Here is a 20,983-nt window from a genome sequence, read left to right on the forward strand (position 1 = left end):
GCAGGCACAAAGATAAAAAAAAACCTCTGCGTCGGTAAATAAATTAAAAAAAAAGATGGAAGACGAGCTTTTTTCTCCACCCCGTGTTTCGACCACTGCATTTTCATACATTATCCAATGAAGTAAACACAAATTCCATACTGTTCATCTTCGAATGTAGCAGCATTTCAGTGTACTATGAAAATCCGACTAGCAAGACTGTTTGGTATGATTGTCAATATGGCCAATTTTTTTTCGTACCTGTGAAAGAGATGGTTTGCTAATAGGAACTTTTATGAATTGTGAATCACATGCAGTATTCTCTTCAAGATGAGAATAATATGAATATAAACATTTTGCCATGTATTCTTTCATGTTTGCTGCTATCTCATTTAAATCCTGTGTGCCTAATAAACTACGAAACTAGAGTGAGACAACAGCAAACATGGAAGAATATACATATCATGTCATGTTTATATTCGTATTATTCTTATGCCTAATAGTGATAGTCCGAAACGAAGCACGGCAGTTGACTAGATTTTTAAACTTTAAGATGACTCTAATTTCTGTGCAGAATGTAATGTACTAAATACGCGTCTGCAAAGATTTTGAAACGGAGAAAATTCTTTTGTTAAATTCTCGTTCAGAACATTTTCTATCATACACAGTCTATTATTTGGTACATGTTTTAATTGTAAGTGGCATTAGCGTGCACAAAAGGAAGCCATGCCGCGAGCGGTGATATGTCATTTACACTCATTATCAGAATGCGACAAACAATGCATGACACAGTACAGTAATGCATTTTCAGCTTGGAATGACGTAAACACCTTTAAAAAAGAGAACGGCACTTATCAGATCAAAGAAAAATAAGCAATCAATTCAAACTAGACAAAGCACGTGAAAAAGGAAAGCTACCCATATAAATACGGACGGAGCGCCTGACGCATAGCAATTACTACCTGGCAAAGCTTAACTGCTAAGCTTAGGACTCGAACCAAACTACTGTAGCTGTATCATCATTCATTCGACCTAAATTGTCTCATCTTACAATGGACCAACTTTGTTTAGATTCGGAGATGGGGCCTAAAACTTTTCTCTCCCCTTGAATTTAGAGTATCAAATTTCAGGAGCGGCTTAGATTCGGGAAAATTTTGTTTCCTTGATTCTGAGTCTCAGTTTTCAGGTGCGGCTTAGATTCGAGTGTGGCTTAGATTCAAGTAAATACGGTACATTAATTTCGCGTGCTAAGATTAAGGCCTCCAGGCATACTCTTACCTTCAGGCATACTCTTACATCTAACCAGAGGTTCTTAGTGAACTAACATAACATATGCACAGTAGGTGTAGATCATGGTGGTGGTGATGGAAAAATTGTGTAAAGCAGTTTTCCCATTACATTCTTGTTGAATATGGGATAAGATGTCAATTAAAAATGTATGACAACACCACAGAAGAAACAGAATGTCAAATAAAATTTGACTGGTCAGAAGAAGAGAGAAATAATAGGGTAAGGTTATCAGATGAGATGAAAGGAAATAAAACAGTTACAGATGGGACGAGGAAAGCACAGATAGTTTTGAAAATGTAGCAGAAATGCTAGTATGGTGTTGGACTGAAGGAAGGCATCTGAGAGATGCTGAGAGAGAGAGAGAGAGAGAGAGAGAGAGAGAGAGAGAGAGAGAGAGATATGGCAACAATGATGATAGTAATGGCAAATATTTTTAGTTGTTTAGTTGTACATATGGTCATGCAATCATTACCTAACGCCTCAGAACAGATTCTTGTGAGTGTTTTCTGTACTGTGTATGTGTAGAGATGCATTTTAACAGGAACACACATCTTTTGAAGATGCTCTTTCTGTGGCTGACAGTTTATCACCACTCGAGCACTGACTGGTGTAAAGAAAAATTCAACTATTTTATCAGCTAAAGCTTGGAAAAACTGCATCCAGTCTTACCTTTCCTTTGCCGAAACTGCGACATTTTGACTTGCTGCACACAACAGAATAAGTGTGCACGACTTTGGCATTGCAAGCATGTTGTACAAAAAGCACATAAATTTTTGTTAGTTCTTAAAGTACCCTTACATACAGTGACCTCACTACCTGTTGGCAGACAACTGTTGTGGCAGTATTTAGAGGAAGTGACAAATTTGGAATGGCTTGAGGTACTCTAGGTGCAGTTTCCTTTTCACACTAGCCGTAGGAGATTTGTGGATCAGAAAGCTAACTGATGATGGTGTGATGTAATATTTACCATTTTACCACCTGTATGGTGAGGTATTGAAGATCCAGTCTACCTTTCAGCCTCTGCTTCAGATCTGAAGACCACTCGGCTTTGGAAATGAAATTAAGCTAATGGTCTACTAAACCTTTATACCTTTCAGTCCTGTTCTGATATCAAGCCATTCCCCGCCACCACAGCCTGTCACATGGTTCTGGCAGTCTTTGGTGTATGTGTTTTGTGTTGGCTGTTTGTGAGCAGACTAAAAGTATTCCATTTGAGAAACTAAATTGCTGCTCATTACCCACTATGTCATAGGTAGGAGTGCCCTGAAGCTGCTGTCTCCCTTCTTTCACCTAGGACTCAGGAACTCTGGCTGGGACAACAATGCCCATGCCCCCTCACAATCAAAGGAAGGCACAGGTAATGTAGGGTACTCACCAGACAGCGGTGACCGCGGCCACCCGATCAGTGGAGTATGATCGTGATTGCTGTGGCCCAGTCTCTCCTGACATTTGGAAAGAAGAAATATGTCCAGCTTCAACTGGTAGGAAAGCCCCATCTCTTCTGTCAGTTTCATTATATACTTTCTAATGAAGATGCAATTATATTTACAATAAATTTTGACAACGTAGTCCACGGAGTGCAGCAACCTGATTCTATATTTAAAAAATGAACAGCCGAGATCTTAATAATATTCCTTTATTAACCAGTTTCGGCTTATCCACAAGCCATCTTCAGAATTTTTTGGCCCTCTATGGCTGGTGCTGGTGGCTCTTTGGATTTTTAGTCATATCATGATCGAAATTGTGAAGATAAGCCGAAACTAGTTAATAAAGAAATATTATTGCAATCTCCACTGTTCATTTTTAAATATCTTTACAAGCCCCAGATATTACATTTACTTTTAGTGACATAATTTTCTTGATCCAGTAAATGGCAACTGGTTATCTGCATTGCAGATTAAGGGAGAAGACCTCAAGTACTACTTGCAAGGCATCAGCTGTTGTACCAAAAGCACCAAAGCAGCACAGTTGAACTGCATGCTGCACGCATACCATAGGCAGTTTGTGGCACCAACCTCAGTTTGTGTGCCCGTACGAGGGCTGCTATATATATTTCTGGCCTAATAATGAAAATACGAATATTTATCAACGAAAATGGTTTATTGTTTTTCAAGATATTCTCCATCAAGATTTATACACTTTTGCATGCGCTCAATCCAATTTTCGAAGCACTTTTTCCACTCCGATTGAGACACCTCCAAAACATGGTTTTTGAATGCTGCAACAGCATCTTCTGGCGACGAAAATCGTTGACTACGCATTGTTTTCTTAATGTGTGGGAATAAAAAGAAGTCATTGGGTGCCAAGTCAGGGCTGTACGGCGGATGACCCATCACTTCGACGTTTTTGCCGGTCAAAAAGGCGCTGGTTTGAGCCGATGTGTGACAGCTCGCATTGTCATGGTGCACAATGATTCGTCTTCTCTTGTTCATTTTTCGAATTTCTCCGAAGACTTCAGGCAAACAAATGGTGGTGTACCACTCAGAATTGACCGTCCTACGTTGCTCAAGCAGAACAGTCCCCACATGACCAGTTTTGCCGAAGAAACAGGCGACCATTTGCTTCGAAGTGCTTCTTCCACGAACAACTTTCGTTGGATTTGGCTCGTCTTGGAAGACCCACATGGTCGATTGCTGTTTTGTTTCGGGCTCATACGCATAGATCCATGATTCGTCACCTGTGACGATCTTATAAACGTCTTTTGAAGCACCGCGATCGTATTTTTTCAGCATTTCTTTACACCAATCCACACGAGCTTTCTTTTGAGCGATTGTCAAATTGTGCGGGATCCAACGAGAACAAACCTTTTTTATGGCCAGGTGTTCATGCAATATCGAATGTATGCTGGTGGGAGAAATGCCTAGGCATGCCTCTATCTCACGGTATGTCACATGACGGTCTTGCATTATCAGTTCACGTATGGCATCAATGTTTTCTGGCACAACGGCTGTTTTTGGACGACCTTCACGGAATTCGTCTTTGAGCGAGCGTCGGCCACGATTGAATTCGTTGTACCAGTTTTTCACAGTGCTATAGGATGGTGCTTCGTCGCCATACAAAGATTTAAGTTCATCGATGCACTCTTGTCGTGATAATCCACGTCGAAAGTTGTGAAAAATGATCGCACGAAAATGTTCACGAGTTAATTCCATTTTTGTGCCAAATTGATTTCTTCAAGTCCCTGTAAAAGAAAAAAAAAATGTCATAAGTCAAAAAGTTCTGAGTACATTTATGCTAAAAAATGTCAAACTTTCCAATGGAAATGTCAGATTGCACCTGGCAACACTTAGTGTTGCCTAGGCCAGAAATATATATAGCAGCCCTCGTATACTCGCACAGTAGCCCATTACGGGGTTTGCTCCCTACAAACTCTGCTCACTGACTGCTAGCAGATAGACTGCTGGGGGGGGGGGGGGGGTTAAATGTGGGGGGAATAGGCCGCACTGACATTATGCAGTGCTGGCAACACACTTGATTTCACATACAGTATCTTCTGCTGTGTATTGTATGTCTGGGAAAGTAAAACTGAGACAGTGGCATAATGAAAGCTTACAGGATTTGTGAAATTGAAATTGATAATGTCATGTTGAATGATGATGCTTGTTGCTACTATTCAGTATCTGTTCTCATAGAAAATTCAAAATTAAAAAGAACCAGTAGTAAAACTTACTTTGTAGCAATAAAAAGAGAATGAGTAAAATTTTGAGCATTTAATCACAAATGTAATGCTGAATTGTAGGTACACAAAAATTGCTCAGAATCTGACTCATCAGTCAGACTCAGTCTCATTATATTCCTCATCTGTGCATGATTCATTATAATCTGTACTGTCTGAATGACCAGTATTAATGATTTTATCTATTGCAAGTTTCACGACACCGTTGCATCTCTAGTAATGTTCTTCCAGTTGGACTTTCCTACAGTACGCTTCCCAGCCATCGGCAGTTACTAACACAAGGGACTCACTTGCAATCTTAAACTGACTGTCTTGGGAAATTTCCCCAAAAATGTAGGCGGCTCTACCAGCTGCAATGGGTGGCCAGGACCAAGGTCACCATTGAAAATCTCAAGCAGAAGAGGGGCATGGCACAGTGCTTCAGCTGCCAGAGAAAGGGCCACAGGGCTCACCACTGCTCCTTCCCTGAGTCTTGCGTGAAGTGCGCAGATGCCCACACCAGCAGTAACGATCTGCTGCCGAGGACACACATGCTGAAGTGTGCGAACTGTGGCAGCCCTCACGTGCCAAGTTACTGCAGCTGCAAATTCATTAAAGCCACAGTTGCTCGCCAACACAGGCACCACACGCAGAAGACTTCCGACAGTTTCCTCCATCATTTGCACCCAGGTGCACAGGCGGCAAGGCGGCTGGGAAACACGAGGCCAACGCTGGCAGCTGATGCTGCCACCTCCATGCCCACAGACGGAGCCAGCAGAAGAGGTCCGATTCAGAAAACATGCTCATGAGGGCGCACCTGAAGATATGCGCAATGATCCCCCAGGGGAAAAATGTGCAAAGAAGAAGCCACATTGTCGGAAGGTGGCAGGAGTGGCAACACACCAGCTGCCACTCGCAACCCAGCTGCTTACAGCCACGGCACAGCACCCACTGTGCAAGAAGAACTGTCTGCAGTCATCTCTGCACTCTCTGCACTCTCTGCAGTAATTGAAAAGGTGTCAGAACTGGCCAAAACACTGCAGAGGCAGTACTAACTGCCACACTGACGGCCCCAAGGTCATCTGATGTAACACCACCTGACGTTTTCCTCTGGGGTGGTGTAAAAGGAAAGGTCTACAGGAACAAACCAACTTTTGCCAACTATCTTCAGCCTACCAGTAAAGTACATAAACCCTGTACACTTTGACTGCCATGGTTACTTTGACCACTCACACATCAAAAGTTTTATGGCTCTCTGCTTGATCTTAGTTGAGTGATTAGTATATATTGTTTAGGGGTCAAGTTCCATCTATACACACTATATGGTGCCTTGTAGTGACAATTTTCTTGCGTAACAGTTGGTGATTCTGAGTGTTGAAATTTGGTTTTGCAGAATCCTCAAATATCATTTAACTATGGAGTCTTTGGTGTTTCCAACTATATCATGTATCTTTCTTGGTTAATTCTCAAAACAGACCATGCATTAATTTTTTGCTCTGCGCACATGTATATATCTGCCAGTATAGAGGATTTCTTAGGTCATATGCATGATTTCTCTGTTTCGGGGTTACTTTGACCATTGGTCTTGTTACCCCATGTGGACAGATACATAATTTATTAAACAGTATTGATACCAATGACCATGTGGAACCGAGGAATACAAACATTGCCCACCAGTATACAGACACTCATTAGTAATTGTTAATGTGCCTGCAACTAAGAAAAACAAATATCTGTCATATTTTGCCCAAATTGAAAGCTATTGTGCTTCAGGCTGTGATTCAGGTATGACATATAATGTTCAATATCGCCCGAAACAAGGAATGAAGTTTGTTTGGTCCCAAGTCCAAGATATTGACTTGATAAATGAAGAACAGATAACTTCAGTTCTAACTGCACCAGATGTTGTGAAATTAGGATTTAGGATTAAGATGAATGAAATGGAAGGTGGTATGCTCAACTAAATTTGGAACTATGTGTGTGATACTCTGTCCAAGTTCCTATCGTTCTATCTAAAATACTGATGATAACACTGATTTATGCAAAGGACTAGGTTTATTCTTTCATTAGGCTTAATAAAGCATTTAAAAAAACTTCAGGTGAGTGAATTTATTTCTGGGTGGCCCAAATTTCATTGTTTTTGTGAAATACTGACCATAAATGGTTTGGTAGTTGACAACTGTGGTGGAAGTATGGCCAGTGAGTGTATCCCCATATCCATTCCAACTTTGACTGTTACTTGCTCTGCATTTTAGAAAATGCATTTAACTAATTAGTATATAATCCTTTCATAAAAGCCCCTATGTTTACTACCATAAAAAGCACAGATGTTAAAGAAGTCATGATATCACATTTTAATCTTAAAATTGGTCAAAGTATATTCTGTATATGGTATCTTAATTGTTCGCTATGTGGGGGTTTCCTTAAAAAAAAAAAAAAAACACTTCAGCCACTTACTGGATGGCAAGAAATTCTTTTACATACACAAATAAAACACCCTTTTAAAGTAACTGAGACAAAGGGGAAGGCAGCATTAAAGCACTGTTGAACTGACAAATTTATACTGAAATTTACCTCTTCTTTCGCCAAAAGTTTCTGGTGATTTCCCTGCATTGTTTTCACAAAATCTTTGGATTATTCTCACAGAATTGAAGCTTACCCATGTGTTATCACTGTTCGCCTTGTCAGCTGAGAGACGGGGTGGAGCAACTCTTAGTTTTGCTCTCCTGCATGCAGAATTCAATGACAATATCAATCATTTTTATTGCTCTACTCTGTAATGTACTGCCCCTTGTCCTTCTCCAAGGAGTGGGAGGACTATCTGGCATTGTCTGTGATTGGCCAGGAACTGCTTCATCACTAAAGAGACATACTACTTTACTACGCAGCACGACAGTCACTTCACAGTGGCTATATATGCGAGGTTCTGTATTTAGATCACTGAGGTTGGCAGTAGCTGGATGCAAAACAGTGAATGGATAGAAGCCAACTGATTTCTGCCAATTCAGAACTAGGGAACCATCGTTCTCCTCATTGTGAACAAATTTTAGTATCTTTGGTTTATAATTAGAGCAAAACACACACACACACACACACACACACACACACACACACACACACATAGCCTCCACAATGAATACTCATATATTCCAAAATACTTCGATCATTAATAAAGAGCTGCTGGTCTAAATTCAGTCTATACCAAGTAGATCACCTGCAGATTTACTTGCCAATACCAACCATTTAAGAGTCCTAAATGGCTGACAAAAATGATGCCAGTGAATGTTTCAGTTCATGTTTGACAGAAATGAACTTTCAATTATAACAGTTTTCCTCACTGTCATTTGAATACTCCACTTGTGCCACTGTAAACAGCATATGGAGAAGAGGTCAAATGCTATTACAATTCTGGGAGATTAGTCACATGAATATAAAAATCACTCTATATTAATGTGAAACTCTAAAAGTCCTGGGTGTAATACAAATAAAGGAAGGAGCAAAGAAAATGACTCGTGTTTAACGGGGGCAATGAGCACTCGACACATACAATTGCAATTGAGCAATTGAAATTGTTGCTGAGCTACAGGCAGTGTCCCTCCTCCACACACACACACACACACACACACACACACACACACACAAAAACACAGGGAGAGAGAGAGAGAGAGAGAGAGAGAGAGAGAGAGAGAGAGAGACTCTGATTGTCATCCTGACCTACTACCTGAAAGTATAGAAAACGTGGTGGTGAAAGTAAATGTGGAAACAAATCCAATTAACCTGATCTTGTGCAATATTCAAGTTCCATATTCACTAAAATATAAAAAGGAAACTGTAGTGGCTGATCCAGATACGAGCAAATGTGTAATTATGCAATTTCAACATATTTGACCTTTTGATCTATTGCTCAAAAGTCTGTTTAATTCTTCAATAATTTTACCTGTATTGATTGGTTCACAAAAGATTAACATAGTGTAGCTAATGATCCTTTCAACATTTTTGATGTATGGCATGTTCATTGACTGAAGTATCTGAGAGATGTGGAATCAGGATTAAGGTATCAATTAGTGAACAGGTGGAAATTGCTTTACCTTGTAATCAAACAAGTTTTAAAGGTGTTTTACCTGATAATGTGTCCAGTAGTAATTTAGGCATTTGAATACTGAAGATTTGTCTGAAGGAGTGATCAGCAAGCTTTATAATGTGCAAATTTTATTGGAAAGTATGAAACAATCAATAAAGGTAACATATAGTCTCCAACTGGCTACCAGCTATTGCAGAGCTAATGCGTATGGAGGCTCTTGTATACAAGTTCATTCACTAGTAGACTATTAAATTACACAATTTTAACCATCTAAAGGGAAAAACTTACATTTGATAATTGTTGTATAAAACTTAAAGTATAACATATTACTCTTCATTGTACATCACATCCTGTTTACTATGTAAGTTTTGAATTCTTAGATCAATTTAAAATATTGCTACTAAATTAAAAACTAAAGAATTGCGTATGAATATAGTTATATGTGCTGACTTCAACATAGGTGTAAGAACCTATGACAAATTTGCTTCATATTTAAAGCAATAAGTGGGTTAAAACTAAATTTGCATACTGATTTTGTGCTAAAATTTTTCATTTGTGGAAAATTTTGATCTGAGTGACTTCTACTCTAGGCAAAAGGGCATTGTAGGTGGCCAGCTTCATACCTATATTTTGTGGGGCTAACTTAATAATATGGAAGAGGATGTAGATCAAGATGAAATGGGAGATACGATACTGGGTGTAGAATTTAACAGAGCACTGAAAGACCTGAGTCGAAACAAGTCCCCCGGGAGTAGACAACATTCCATTGGAACTACTGACGGCCTTGGGAGAGCAAGTCCTGACAAAACTCTACCATCTGGTGAGCAAGATGTATGAGACAGGCAGATAACCCTCAGACTTCAAGAGTAATATAATAATTCCAATCCCAAAGAAAGCAGGTGTTGACAGATATGAAAATTACCAAACTATCAGTTGAATAAGCCACAGCTGCAAAATACTAACGCGAATTCTTTACAGACGAATGGAAAAACTGGTAGAAGCCGACCTCGGCGAAGATCAGTTTGGATTCCGCAGAAATATTGGAACACGTGAGGCATTACTGAACCTACAACTTATCTTAGAAAATAGATTAAGTAAAGGCAAACCTACATTTCTAGCATTTGTAGACTTAGAGAAAGCTTTTGACAATGTTGACTGGAATACTCTCTTTCAAATTCTGAAGGTGGCAGGGGTAAAATAAAGGGAGCGATAGGCTATTTACAGTTTGTACAGAAACCAGATGGCAGTTATACGAGTTGAGGAGCATGAAAGGGAAGCAGCGGTTGAGAAGGGAGTGAGACAGGGTTGAAGCCTCTCCCTGATGTTATTCAGTCTGTATATTTAGCAAGCAGTAAAGGAAACAGAAGAAAAATTCGGAGTAGGTATTAAAATCCATGGGAAAAAAAAAGAGAGAGAGAAGAAGAAGAAGAAGAAGAAGAAGAAGAAGAAGAAGAAGAAGAAGAAGAAGTCGGAGACAGCAAAGGACTTGGAAGAGCAGCTGAGCGGAATGGACAGTGTATTGAAAGGAGGATATAAGGTGAACATTAACAAAAGCAAAACTAGGATAATGGAATGTAGTCTAATTAAATCAGGTGATGCTGAGGGAATTAGATTAGGAAATGAGACAATTAAAGTAGTAAAGGAGTTTTGCTATTTGGCGAGCAGAATAACTGACCATGGTCGAAGTAGAGAGGATATAAAATGTAGACTGGCAATGGCAAGGAAAGTGTTTCTGAAGAAGAAGAATTTGTTAACATCGAGTATAGATTTAAGTGTCAGGAAGTCGTTTCTGAAGGTATTTGTATGGAGTATAGCCATGTATGGAAGTGAAACATGGACGATAAATAGTTTGGACAAGAAGAGAATACAAGCTTTCGAAATGTGGCGCTACAGAAGAATGCTGAAGATTAGATGGGTAGATCACATGAGGAGGTGTTAAATAGAATTGGGGAGGAGAGGAGTTTGTGGCACAACTTAACAAGAAGAAGGGACCGGTTGGTAGGACATGTTCTGAGGCATCAAGGGATCACAAATTTAGCATTGGAGGGCAGCGTGGAGGGTAAAAATTGTTGAGGGAGAGCAAGAGATGAATACACCAAGCAGATTCAGAAGGATTTAGGTTGCAGTAAGCACTGGGAGATGAAGAAGCTTGCACGGGATAGAGTAACATGGAGAGCTGCATCAAACCAGTCTCAGGACTGAAGACAACAACAACAACTACTTAATAATCACAAACAAGAGACTCCATTTTCATATTATCTTATTACAAATGTCATTTCATTTGTTTTAAGGTATGTGTTAATGGGATAACATGTATACAACATTTTCACGTGTAACGACTGTGACCACTGTCTGTTGTACAAGTTGACTTTTCTAAATGAATTCATGTGCCCAAACGAAAAATATATTTGCTACTGTTGCCTTGAGGTGTGATTAACCTACTGCTACTACAGCTTAACATGCTTACATAAATTACGAAGTCTCACAACAAAAAAAAAACTATACTCTAACATATAAATTTCATATTTATTTACTTCTTTGTGTCTTATATTCATATTTCTCATTAAATTTCTCTTCAACAACAGGTAAATGTAAATAGTATTGTCAAAAGCTAGAAATTATTAGCAGTTGATGACAGTCAGATATTGTCATGAGTAGTAAATTACATTTCTTACATCTTTTATTTTGTGTTTGTATTTGATTAATTATTATTATTATTATTATTATTATTATTTATTATTATTTGATTAATTATTAACTTTTGCGAGCAACATGGTTGTGTAAATACTACTGTCATAAACAGCAAATGACAGTTTTATTATGCCAAGGAAAAGAACATTAGAAGCTATCAGTGAGAATTGTCATTCCAAAATGGTAGCTGTCGGTTAAATGCCTGCTCAGAGAGAAAGGCAACATTTCTATAGCTACCTTTATCCCAACGACTACACACATTCCAAATACTGTCATTATTTAAAACTATGAAAGTGAGAAAGTTTTGCACAGGTCCTGTGATCTACAGTATTGAGCAGACACTTGGAGAGGTAGAGACATGGATCAAAAATATTAATTTAAAATCAAACGTTGCAAAAACAGTGATTGTTCATTTCACCACAATACTAACAGCACAATGTATAAATGAAGTAAGCTACATGGATAAATAACTGGGTGCTGAAAAAATGCCTTGGTGTGTTAGAAAATAAAAATATGCTGTGGAGTTACCATGTGGATAGCATACAGAGTTGAATGAGCAGTCTAACATGCCATCAACATGTTATATAGTGTTAATGATTTAGCTGTATAAAAAACTATTTTATACAAAAGGAGACTGTTTGAGCTATTGTGGGAGCTAAAAGGAAACAGCACTGTAAACCTGAAGCTAGGTGCAATGTCCATTCCTTTAAGAGATTTTCATTTTTGCAAAGATAAATCCACAACTTTTGGAGGGCAACAGCTTCTTTCAGCAGTATGAGACGGGAGCCCCCGAAAAATATCTGAAAAGTAAATGCTGTGATAGTGTGCAAGATTCCTTGAATGATAACCATGTGAAGTAGTTCTTGTTGAAAGAAGAAACACCACACATATAACAATAATAGATTTCTTAAAAATGAGAACCTTGTAAAACAATACCGGTCTGAAAAAGCAACAACATACATATAACTTTACATTAAGTGTATCATAAAGAACAGTCAAATGAAAACCAATACCAACCAGTACTGGAACATGTAATGGCTAGATTCAAAAGTAATCACAACACACACAAAGATATTTGTCCCACTGGGAGATGAGACAATTTCGTAGTTCACAGAACACAGTCCGCCACTGATGGATCTACAACCACACCCAATCTTTCACTTCCTTGTCCAATCAACACTGATATCTATGCATATCTTCCTTCAGTTCACCAAAGATGTGAAAATCATTTGGTGAAAGATCCTGGCTGTATGGAAGATGTTGCAGTGTTTCCCAACCAGATCACGGAATCCTGGCCTTCGCCCGATTGGCAGTGTAGGGGTGGGTGCTATCATGCAACTGGATGATTCTGACAGGCAACATTCATGTGAGTTTTGACTTTGTGACCATTGCAGTTTCTGCAAAATGTCTCCACAGCACTGTGCAATGATTTTGGTCTCACACTCAAGGAACTCCACAAGCAACGGGCCCCGTGGTGCCACTATTTTGAGTCCGAGGACAACCAGCAAAGCCAACAGTGGAAGCATATCATATCTCCCCCACCATATCATATCTCCCCCACCATAAGTTCTAGTAAGTTGAATAGTAACCCCCACCTATTCAGCTACAAAGACAACTGATGCAACGTTATCTATGTAGGTTGTAGAATAGTAACAAGACCAATTCTGGAATTTTTTTTCTGTTCTGAGAGTTATCAGTGGGAAAGGAAAACTGACATGCATTTCATTTGTGTTGGTGCTGTACTTGACTTTATCTGTGACTATGATTACAATGGCTAATTTTTGCACTGTTAAGTGTATCCAGTTTGGGCGAGTAGGAATCTTACAGTATCTTTAGATTGTAATGTAGATTACGTGGCAAATTCTGCCAGTAAAGCAGACATAGAAAACCTGGTATGCTTACAGTCTTGTCGCTGCCAATTTTCAACAACAGCAGCAGCCTTGTAATGAACTTCTTTTTCCAGACCAAAATCTACCTGATCATATGGTATCACATCAAATTGAAAAGTCGTATAAATTGTCTTCCTGACCGTGGTGAACAAAAGCCTGTCTTTAACATCTTCAGCATCCCTCAGAACGAAACTGGTCTCCTATTAAGAGCAGTTAGAATAAAGCAGGAATCTATTTAAACCTTCAAATCACTCCTTCAAGAAATTTACTAGAGACACTATTATCTTGCAGATTATATTAATTTCAAAGTACAATTTATTTTCTAATGAATTACCAGTTTTTCTTTAAAGTATTTTCCAGGTCAAGTTATACCTCCCTTGGGACATAAGGACACTGTGAGGAAAATAGAATATATGTACACTGCTGGCCATTAAAATTGCTATACCACAAAGATGATGTGCTACAGACGCGAAATTTAACTGACAGGAGGAATATGCTGCGATATGCAAATGATTAGCTTTTCAGAGCATTCACACAAGGTTAGCGCCGGTGGCAACACCTACAATGTCCTGACATGAGGAAAGTTTCCAACCGATTTCTCATACACAAACAGCAGTTGACCAGTGTTGCCTGGTGAAACGTTGTTGTGATGCCTCATGTAAAGAAGAGAAATGCGTACCATCACGTTTCCGACTTTGATAAAGATCGGATTGTAGCCTGTTGCGATTGCGGTTTATCGTATCGCGACATTGCTGCTTGCGATTGCGGTTTATCGTATCGCGACATTGCTGCTTGCGTTGGTCGAGATCCAATGACTGTTAGCAGAATATGGAATCGGTGGGTTCAGGAGGGTAATACGGAACACCATGCTGGATCCCAATGGCTTCGTATCACTAGCAGTCAAGATGACAGGCATGTTATCTGCATGGCTTTAACATATCGTGCATCCACGTCTCGATCACTGAGTCAAAAGATTAGGACATTTGCAAGACAACAACCATCTGTACGAACTGTTCGACGGCGTTTGCAGCTTGGAGACAATGACTGCGGTTACTCTTGACGCTGCATCGCAGACAGGAGTGCCTGCAATGGTGTACTCAACAACGAACCTGGGTGCATGAATGGCAAAACGTCATTTTTCGGATGAATCCAGGTTCTGTTTACAGTATCATGATGGTCGCATCTGTGTTTGGAGACATCGCAGTGAATGCACATTGGAAGTGTGTATTCGTCATCGCCATACTGGCATATCGCCCGGTGTGATGGTATGGGGTGCCATTGGTTACATGTCTCGGTCACCTCTTGTTCGCATTGATGGCACTTTGAACAGTGGACGTTACATTTCAGACTCGTGGCTCTACCCTTGGTTCAGTCCCTGCGAAACCCTACATTTCAGCAAGATAATGCACGACCGTATGTTGCAGGTCCTGTACAGGCCTTTCTGGATACAGAAAATGTTAGACTGCTGCTGTGGCCATCACATTCTCCAGATCTCTCACCAATTGAAAATGTCTGGTCAATGGTGGCCGAGCAACTGGTTCGTTACTATACGCCAGTCACTACTCTTGATGAACTGTGGTATCGTGTTGAAGCTGCATGGGCAGCTGTATCTGTACACACCATCCAAGCTCTGTTTGACTCAATGCCCAGGTGTATCAAGGCCGTTATTACGGCCAGAGGTGGTTGTTCTGGGTACTGATTTCTCAGGATCTATGCATCCAAATTGCGTGAAAATGTAATCACATGTCATTTTTTTAATAATTTTGTTATTGTCTATGATTTTTTATATTTTCTTGGTGTGTTTGTTGTGTAGGCTTCATGTTATTACTGTTACTATGGATATGTATTATTTAGTGTCTGTGATTTGTTACCTTCTGCAGTTTCTTGCTTTATAATGTGAATAGAGTTTTCGGTGTGCTTTTTGTGCTTTAGGTTGGTTTGTTCATTCAGTAAATTTGTGGGGTTGCTGTATGCGTGTGAATATATATCTATTTCTTCAAGGAAGTTCATGATTGCTCCCTTTTGTGTAATATGGAGCATTTCTAGTGCTTCATTTATGGGTTTATGTCAGTTTTTCTGTTTTTAGATGTTGAAAAAATCTGGATAGGTTGTTTTCACTTCCTCTGGTATGTTCTTTATACGTAATGTTGAAGTTTCTACTGGTTTGCCCTATGTAAAATTTGCGGCATTGTTACATGAAATTTTGCGGTTCATAAAATAACAAACATTTGAAGAGCAGTGTAGTGGGCTGATATTGATGATGATAACCATGTCATTATACGACATATTTTGCACTGCAGGCCCCCAAAGAACAAAAATATCAGAATGGTTTGAAATGTGAAAAAAAGGAACTTAGCTTTAACCCTAGAATGGACAGGCAAAAGAAAACACAAATGGGTGGGCTGGGTGTGACATTTCCTGTACGTTCCAGGATAAGTAAGACATAAATTTTCAACAGCAGTGCTAAAAATATGTCATTGTTTATCAGTATTTAAATTTACCATATATTTCTTTTAAAAGATATGGTATTCCTCTTACAATTAATTATTCAGTATTTAAAAACATTCTTGAACATTTAAAACCTCTTTGTTCATTCCTTAAAAGCTATGAATTTAAGAATGTCACACACAGTATTACACAATTTAGTGTATAATACAATCTGATAAAAAATGGTGGTCTCACTTTGTGATAATGTGTACTTGCTGTAAAATCTTTGTGTAACATTACAGAGTGGACAGGCACAGCTCCTTCCAAATTTTTTACAAAAATATATTGTTTTAGTGTCCTTGCAATTAGAACAAGGACTTAATTTGCCTTCTGCAACAACTTCCTTCTCAGTTGTTATCCCAGATAGCTATGCTGCCAGCTGGTGAATGTTCATCAGGGTAGTCTTCCGATTAGCTCTCTGTGCCATGTGAGATTTTATCAGTTCCAAACTCAGTTGCTTGAAAAAATAGCCTTCTTGAAATATCCAGTTCTATGTTTGCTTTGTATACTACTAATGCATTTATACCAGCAATGCTCATAATGGCATAAAACATTCACAATGACCAGCATCTTGTTTACCTTATGACATTCTTGAAATATACAGTTCTATGTTTGCTGACCAGCAATGCTCATAATGGCATAAAACATTCACAATGCCCATCATCTTGTTTACCTTATGACATATTTTGAACACATCCATTATGTGAATATTATCTAATCGAACACATCTCAAAAGAATACGAAATCTTCACAGTGACATGCTTGGAGGGGAAGATTTCTGTTTCTGTGCTACATGTGTCTCAACATTCTTCCATATTCATTTTGCCTCCATAAAGAATGCCAGAAATGTACAAGAGACTCAAAAATGCTCTTAACACCTCTTTTTCCAAGTACCTTGCACTATTTGGGTTACTTTTGCAAAGAGGTTTTACATGATCTATTATGAAATCAAGCAAATTGTCAGTGAACAGTTTCCAGGTCACTTTCAGTAACAAAATTGGGATCTCAATCCAAATCATCACCACCACCACCACCACCACCACCACCACCACCACCACCACCACCACCATTACCACTACTACTTTCTGACAACAGTTGAGCACTTTTTATTGTTCAGTCACTGTAACAAGAAACAAGCAGAAAAAGCTGATGTAAACAGATGAACAGTGGGTCTTCATGACCCAGAACATGTTTCCCATAACAGAAATCAACTGGCAAACAAAGAAGAATGATGAAACAGGTATTGGTCTCCAGAAATGTTAACTGAAAAGCTACACTGAATGGCTTACTTATAAGTAGTTTACTCTTGCAGATGAAAATCTGCCTTGGTCTGGGAGACCCAGCCTGTCCGTTCTAATGTTAAAAAAGCCTCTCGTTAAAATCAAGAGTTCAGTAATGGTTGATAAACACACAGCTAATATTTTCAACAACCATTTCTCAACTGCCATGTGAATCGCTCACAACTTTTAATTAAATAAAAAAAAAATAGAAAATCATTTGCTCAATAACATGGTGTTTGGGAATAGACAGTATTTCCAGTTCTAAATTGAAATGTGCCTAATATTGCTCATATCTGAAACATTTCTCTTTGTCAAAGAGTAATTCTACATAGAATGAAAATGCTAATTTTTACAAATGTTGATAATTGTTGCCCTGTCTCTTGTTTAACTAAATCAATTAAAGTTAATGTAAAAGCGTTGTGCAGCAGGATGCAGGCACATCTTAAAAACCTGAACAAAAATGATAACAGTAAATTTGGTTTCAAAATGGTATTTTTGTAGATGAAGCCATTGTCTCATTGAAGAATGTACTTTTATTATATAAACAGTAAGAACTAATCCGTTGATGTCCCCCATGAGATCTCTGATACTTGTGTAGGTAACCAGATAAGTTTAGAGAAGGCCTAACATACCACAAGTTGACATGGAAGTATAGAGCAGGATAAAAAGTGTATAGTTATGGAACTACATGGCTAACAGGCATCTGTTTAAAATTTTACAATGATTCCTGGCAGAAAGCCACAGTCAGTTTCAGATGTTCCAAACACTGTATCCAAAACCCTGGATTTTAAAAACATGTGTCTGTTTGCAACATTCTTTGCAGCTTGTTCCACAACATGTTTGCAGTGTTGTTCATTGTTCATGTCCCCATCTACACTAGCAACAAACATTTCTACAAATGTATTTGCATTGTCTGCTACACTAACTAGCAGCAAGCATTTCACATTGTGTATTCATATCAAGGACTGTCTTATGACAAGTGAAGAGGAAGAATTAATGACACATGGTGCTGCATTAATAATACTTGACACACTAAGCAGACGAATAAAATGACATAGTCATCGCTGGCAGACAAAAACATACTGTAGAAGATGAGACAGAAATAATGTGCTGTGTGAGCTGCATTTGGAAGATAGTTCTAGTTTTCATAACAGTATTAGGATGTCACCGTCTGAATTTGTAATTGTAGTGAATATTATAGTGCCAGTTCTTTCAAAGAAAGACACAAATTTCAGAAAAGCAATACCTGTGAAGTAAAGACATGATGTTACTTTTTGTTTTTTGGCAACAGGAGATCATATCAAAACCTTTATATTTGTTCCACATTTCAGTCAGCCATGTAAACATTCCATAGGCACTCCTGTGCCTCATACAAACATTAATAGCAAACACTCATGCTGTGTAGCAGCATTTAGTTATAGCAGGCCAGGAAGAATGTTCCTCTGATCTGTACAGACACAGCTGCAAACACTGGTTTCGTGTTGCCAATTCAGTGTACACACTCCTTGAGTGGGGTATAATAAACCATGGAGTCCCCTAAGGTGCTGTAGCCCTCACTGATTTAAATGTTAATTGTTTGACTTTGTTCAACAACAAAAAAATCTAAATTTACATCGTCTGCTGGTGACACAAGTGTTGTCATGAATAGTGTCAAATTCTAACTTAGTCAGATGTTAGTGCTATACTGGAATAAGTTATGCTTTAGTTCACTGTTAACTCCTCCTTGATAAATTTGAACTTTCTTTGATACATATTTTGTGTGAAAGATGTTCTCAAAATTCAATTTTCTCCTCTCATTCTTGATTGTGTAGATCAACATCTCCCTATATTAAAAAACAATTTTTTCACTTCTGTCCATTGTTTATAATGATGTACGAGAATTTCAAAAATTATATATCTGAAATACTTTGAGATATGTTTGTTATGTAATTGTATTTATTTAACACTTGGGCAGATTCAAAATTTTACCTACTCTGTTTCACCCACTTAGGTGCGAGTGCTACGATTATCTCTTTGATTTGGCAGTTCAGATGAAACTACATGGTTTGAATCCTCAGCACACTCCAGTGGACTACGAACTAAGGATTCAGAAAGAGAAACAAGAGGAGCGACTGAACATAAAACCAACTTAAGCTTTGGATTGAGAAAGTGTTTTTGATACTTTAATCTTTTTTATTGGGGACATGCCAAAGATGTTTAGTTACAACCTTTTAATTGTGTATATAATGATAAAAGCAGTCTTGGTCTATGAATTCCTGTACCAATATAATTTATGTATGGTCTCAATTATTGTGATATGTTATCTCAGCCAAAACATCATAATTACCACATTATTCTTCCTGCAAGAAAGAAACCCCAGAGAATGTGGAGTCTATTGGCTTTCAATTAACATCTGAATACTCTGTTTTTACTTTTAACTCTTAAATATTACTTATAATCCATCAGACTTTTCAGTTTACTCCGAACTGAAAGGAATATTTTAAAGTAGCTTCCTTGGTACTTTAATGAATGTGTTAAATATTATTTAGTAGGAACTTTCTGCTTTACATCTTTTTATTCTGTTTGCTTCAAAGGAATTTTTTATACATAACTTTGATTTCATGCAGTAACAGTATTGTTTTGAATGTTAAGTGTTTTAATGTATGTACTAGATATTCTTTTAAAAATTAGTAACTTGTGAAGTAATAATATACATAAACATATTTTCTCAATGTACTGAAATGTGCCAAAAACATATTTGATATAAAAAATAAATTTTGGGGGTATAAAAAAATAAGTGTTATCTGAAGCTAGTTTTAATTTTTAAGAGTAGACGTTTCTGGGTTATAATGAATGTTATCATTGTAGGAAATTGTGTTTCTAATGATGGTGCATGTAAACTGTATGTTCATTACTTTGATGATATTGATGTGCCATATATATTATTAAGGCAGCTTATTATGTTGAAACATTGGAAAGTATTGCATTTACTTAGTGAGAGATCTGTGTATGTGTTCACATGTAAATCATAATCTTTTGTCTCCTAAATATATTTTGATGTCAACATATTTCATGTTTGTGTCACTGCTATTGCGAAATGGATGTATACTGTCATCTTTGTCATTGGTACATTATAACCAAATGAAACGGTTACTGTGTGTAAGATATTTGAGTTTTCTATTGCAAATTACCTATCCCCCCCCCCCCCCCCCCTTCCTTCCTCCAATATTAATATTCCAAAGTGTTTCAGAATTGAATTATCATACAATGTTTAATATTTACTGTTTACTACATTTAAGCTGTTTCAATCTGTAAAGCAGATAGAAAAAGATGATGTGACTTCCAGAGAAGCAAGTTTCACTATAACAGTTAACTTCCTCTTCTTACTGAAGTGGACTGGGGTGAAGAGTCACTTCTCTGCAGGATCGGACTGTGGCAATTGGTGATGGTTAGAGTGCATACCTTTGGTAGCTTAAATATTTTATTGAGATTCGTCTTACTGCATTGTTAGTGCTGTGATGCAGTGGCTCCGCCCCCTTTAGTGCATGGCATGGTAGACTTGTGCACTGCAGTGGCCAGCTGTCAACAAACAAGCTGGCCATGATGTTCAAGCTGACACCCGGAAACCTGCTCAGTAGTGCTTACTTGTTAC

At 38.2% G+C, this 20,983-nt stretch overlaps 1 protein-coding gene across 1 annotated transcript in view; it reads left to right on the top strand.

Moving 5' to 3' along the window:
* The window catches only part of LOC126298393 (probable methylthioribulose-1-phosphate dehydratase), a 98,519-nt gene extending 78,021 nt beyond the window's left edge, over positions 1-20,498 (top strand). Inside the window, exon 7 of the mRNA XM_049989701.1 lies at positions 19,343-20,498. Within this exon, the coding sequence (XP_049845658.1) occupies positions 19,343-19,484 (142 nt within the window). The 3' untranslated portion in view covers positions 19,485-20,498. The remainder of the gene's footprint in view (positions 1-19,342) is intronic.
* Positions 20,499-20,983: the final 485 nt, after the last annotated feature.

This window comes from Schistocerca gregaria, chromosome X, assembly GCF_023897955.1.
Source record: "Schistocerca gregaria isolate iqSchGreg1 chromosome X, iqSchGreg1.2, whole genome shotgun sequence".
NCBI classification, from domain to species: domain Eukaryota; kingdom Metazoa; phylum Arthropoda; class Insecta; order Orthoptera; family Acrididae; genus Schistocerca; species Schistocerca gregaria.